General features: G+C 51.4%; 1 protein-coding gene across 5 annotated transcripts in view; it reads left to right on the top strand.

Moving 5' to 3' along the window:
• ALS2CL (ALS2 C-terminal like) overlaps positions 1 to 4,745 on the top strand; it is a 71,880-nt gene that overhangs the window by 38,971 nt on the left and 28,164 nt on the right. For all 5 annotated transcript variants that reach the window (XM_017830046.1, XM_017830047.1, XM_017830048.1 and 2 more), the window contains exon 10: positions 345 to 541. In XM_017830046.1, the coding sequence (XP_017685535.1) occupies positions 345 to 541 (197 nt within the window). The remainder of the gene's footprint in view (positions 1 to 344; positions 542 to 4,745) is intronic.

Below are 4,745 nucleotides of genomic sequence, written 5' to 3'. Positions count from 1 at the left end.
CAGATAAGACTGGATGTGGCATCAGTGCAATGGTCTAGCAACTGCAGGGGTAGTGGATCAAGAATTGGACTGGATGATCTCAGAGGTCCCTTCCAACCCAGCTGATTCTGTGATTCTGTGATTCTCTGATTCTATTCTCACTGTATATATCTGTTTCATATGTAAAATATGTATTTTTGCTATAGCTTTGGCTGTTTGGTTTGTTTTTTCCTTCCCTCTTTGGGGGAAGCGAGGCTCCGTTGTCGCGTTTCGGAGCCTTGGTGGGAAGCCGGCTCCAAACTTGCCCAAACTGGGATGTGTGTGCCCCCCTTTGTGACCCCTCCCTCCTGTCCCTGTGCCCGCAGGCCGTGTGGCAGTGGAAGCTGAACCAGGCCGTGCGCCAGGCCCTCAACGGGAAGCGGGATTTCCCGCTGTGGGGCCGGACGGGCGAGGGCAGCGAACCCCCGCCCTGCCGCTTCTTCTCCTACGTCTTCAGGCTGGAGGGCAGGTTCAGGAGCGCGGCCTACGAGGGGGAGTGGCACTGGGGGAAGCCCCATGGCAAGTAAGGAACCTTTTTTTTACCCCCCTTTTCCTAAGCCAGACCGCTCCGGGATAGCCCTGCTGGCTCTGGGGGGCTCTGCTTGGACCCTGTGGGTGCGTGAGTGGAGGAGGTGTAGAGTCATGGAATGGGCTGGGTTGGAAGGGACCTTAAAGACCGTCTTGTTCCACCCCCTGCCATGGGCAGGGACACCTTCCACTAGCCCAGGTTACTCCAGGCTGGCCTTGGACATTTCCAGGGGTGGAGCAGCCACAGCTTCGCTGGGAAATCATTCCTGTCCCTCCTCACCCTCCCAGCCAGGAATTCCTTCCCAATATCCCATCTAACCCAACTCCATCTTAGTTTAAACCATTCCCCTTGTCCTGTCCCTCCATTCCCTTGTCCAAAGTCCCTTTCCCTGGAAGGTCACACCACGTTTTCCCTTGATTTTCCCAAACTTTACACTTTCCTGAGCGAAGGGAAAACTTTCTGGGAGAAACCCCTGAAACAGGAGCAGTGTTGAAGTGCCAAGTTGCTGCTTGGGATGAGAGTTCAGAGCATCAACCTCTGACTCGAGAAGCCCTTTGGGGAAATGGAGCCACTTCATGGAGGAGGGAAATAAGAAAAATGAGGGGAAGTTTTCTGCTCTCAAATCCTGTGGCAGATTAATTAAAGTCTGAGGAAGCAGCGGGACCCCGAGGAGACTTCTCAGCTGAACTGTGGGCACTGAGTGCAAGATGAGAGAATTCCAGATTGTTTTGGGGTTGGAAGGGACCTTAAAACTCATCAATCCCACCCCCTGCCATGGGCAGGGACACCTTCCACTAGCCCAGGTTGCTCAACCAGGCCTTATCCAACCTGAACACTGCCAGGCTTGGGGCATCCACAACCTCCCTGGGCAACCTCCCCACCCTGGCAGGAAAAAATGTCTCCCCAATATCCAAAGCAGGATGGAAGGCAAATGAGTTCCACTGGACAGCTGGGGTGGAGATAACCCTTTGCAAGGTGACTCAGAGGGTTAGTCCTCATGCCTGAATCACAGAATCATTAATGTTGGAAAAGACTCCCAAGGTCAAGTCCCAGTCTTTGCCCAAATCCCACCATATCCACTGAACCACACCATGAAGTGCCACATCCACTCCTTGTTGGAGCATTTCCAGGGATGGTGACAACACAATAAGAGACAAGTTTGATCCTGGGCTGTCAAAGATCATGTTTGAACATCTGAACTTTTATCAAAGGAATTAAAAAACAATTAAATCCAAAAGAAGCTCAAATGCATTTAATGGGAACACAGGAACTGTTCATTAAATCCAAGTTCAAGCCAACCAGGGCAAAAGGGAATGGTCTAGAAATCAAATGGTCCCAACCAAAATGTCTTTGTAGGATAGAGCCCAGTCCCTGGTTTTTTGGACACAAAACCTGGCTGATTTGGAAGTTCTGTGCTCCCTGAGTTTTATACTGTTCACAGCTGCTATTGAAGTAAAAACAGATGTGATTTCATGAGAATTCCAGAGTAGATGAGGCTTTTAAGGGGAAAAAAATATCTCAGGTATTTTGTATAAGGAATGACAAAAGATTTAACTTAGTGGTTTTTTTAGAGACTTGGTTTGGAAAAGCCTTAAAATACTGAGAATATTCGGAATCAGAAATGATTTGGGTTGGAAAGGATCTTAAATTTCCAACAAGCTTAATCCTGAATTTTCTGTGGAAGAGACTGTGCTGTGCCCTAGAACTCTTTGTCCCCTTCTCCTTTCGGGTTTGATAATGGAGGTCAATCAATAGATCAGTAAATTCCTCTGCTGCTGCAGATGAAGTGACCTGACTGAGGCGTCCCAGGGACTTTGGGGCAGAATTAAGTGACTTCAAAGTTTTAAAACCTGGGCTTTGAGTTGCTTAATTCCCTGACTGAACTTCCCACTCCTAGAATTTCTGTGCTGTGTGACCTGCTGCTAATGGAGGGTTACAGAGCAGGAGCCCTGGCCTGGGTGGCAGGGCCACCTCTGAGGGGGAGGCTGGCACGGCAGAGCACGTGAGCAGGGCTGTAGGAGTGGGAATTAGGGCTTCCAGCAAAACCATCTGGGTTCCCCCACTGTTCTGTGCCAGTATTCCAGGGGACCTGGTGTGGGGGAAGGAGGTTCTCCCACTGAGAAGTTGCTTAAAGCATCCCCGTGGCTGGAGCAGACACAGAACCATGGAATGTCCTGAGCTGGAAGGGATCCCCAAGGATCATCCAGTCCCACTCCTGGCTCTGCACTGACACCCCAACAATCCCACCCTGTCCCTCAGAGCGTTGTCCAAACCCTCCTGGAGCTCTGGCAGCCTTGGTGCCGTGCCCACTGCCCTGGGGAGCCTGGGCAGTGCCCAACCACCCTCTGGGGGAAGAACCTTTCCCTGAGATCCAACCTGACCCTGCCCTGGCACAGCTCCAGCTGTTCCCTCATCCTCTTTGGCTTCTCCCCTTTGCTGGCACTCAAACCAACAAAGCAAAAGGAGCTGTGTTTTAAATCCACTTGATTTTAACCTGACCAGTTCTCTGCAAACCCCCCCCCCCAAAAAAAACTGAGCCCTTCTCGTGTGGGTGTTTCCAACCACAGCCTCGGTGAAAGTCAAACAGACGTGTCATGGTTTTGGTGTTGCACCATCTTTGCTTAAACTGAGAGAGAGTGGGTTTAGAGTGGATGTGAGGAAGGAATTCTTGGCTGGGAGGGTGGGGAGGGACTGGATTGGATTTCCCAGAGAAGCTGTGGGTGCCCCTGGGTCCCTGGTATGTCCAGGTTGGGATGTTGTTTGGAAAGCAAATGTTTCAACTGCTCTCCTTCAACTTCTCCTTTCAAGACTATTCCTGGGAGGGCTGGGAGGGTTCACCTGGAGAAGAGACGGATCCAGGGAGAGCTGAGAGCCCCTTGCAGGGCCTAAAGGGGCTCCAGGAGAGCTGGAGAGGGACTGGGGACAAGGGATGGAGGGACGAGACACAGGGAATGGCTTTGAACTGAAAGAGGATAAATTTAGGTGGGATATTGGGAAGGAATTGTTGGCTGTGAGGGTGGGGAGGGACTGGAATGGATTCCCAGAGAAGCTGTGGCTGCCCCTGGATCCCTAAAAGTGTCCAAAGCCAGGCTGGAGCAACCTGGGCTAGTGGGAGGTGTCCCTGCCCATGGCGGGGGTGGAATGAGATGATCTTTAAGGTCCCTTCCAACCCAAACCCCTCTGGAATTGTGTTGTCTCTGGCTGGGGAATGTGCAGGGATCTGGCTGTGTCTGGGGTGATGCAAGAATGAACAGGGTGGGCTGGTGGGGTGGAGGGGGAGCCCAGGAGGGAGGGACATGAATTCAGGCCTGGCAGTAACTTGCCCATCAGGTTGACCCCCTTGAGTGTCACTTTGCATTGTTCCCTCCTGGGATCACTTCTCCAACCCCCACACAAAACCAGATGGAGAGATAGGATCCCTTCAGGCCAGTGCTTGTCTCCTTTGTTTTCCTGGGGCTGTGGTGTCATTATGGTGTCTGTGGGGATGTGCCAAGGCTGGAACTTCAGCTTAATCACAGTGATTTAATCACATGCTGCAATTAAACCAGGATCATGTGCAAGGTCCTGAAGGGATGACCCAGCACCTCTAGAAAATGCTTTTGAGATTAGGGAACTTGGAAGTGGATTCTTCCCACTTGTTGCAGAGTAGGAAAACATTATGGCATTAAATCCTCATGGTATTAAATCCTCACGGTGCAAAGCAAAGTCCCAGAGGTTCCTGGAGAACTTGAGTGTCTCTGTCCTTGGAGGAAATATTTGATGTTGGCTGTGGAATCCCGGAGTGGTTTGGAAAGAACCTGAAGGATCATCCAGTTCCAGCCCAGAGACACCTTCCACTAGCCCAGGTTGCTCCAGCCTGGCCTTGGACACTTCCAGGGATCCAGGGGCAGCCACAGCTTGTCTGGACAAGCTGTGCCAGGGCCTCCCCACCCTCCCAACCAGGAATTCCTTCCCAATATCCCATCTAACCCAACTCCACGTCAGTTTAAACCATTCCCCCTTATCCTGTCCCCCCATTCCTTTGTCCAAAGTCCCTTTCCCTCAGAGGTCACACCACATTTTCCCTTGATTTTCCCAAACTTTACACTCTGCTGGTCCTGAGTGAAGGGAAAACTTTCTGGGAGAAACCCCTGAAACAGGAGCAGTGTTGAAGTGCCAAGTTGCTGCTTGGGGTGAGAGTTCAGAGCATCAACCTCTG

This window comes from Lepidothrix coronata, unplaced genomic scaffold (genome assembly GCF_001604755.1).
Source record: "Lepidothrix coronata isolate B3197 unplaced genomic scaffold, Lepidothrix_coronata-1.0 Scaffold173, whole genome shotgun sequence".
NCBI classification, from domain to species: Eukaryota; Metazoa; Chordata; class Aves; order Passeriformes; family Pipridae; genus Lepidothrix; species Lepidothrix coronata.
Note: the sequence above shows the minus strand (reverse complement) of the source record. Positions and strands in the feature narration are given on the sequence as shown.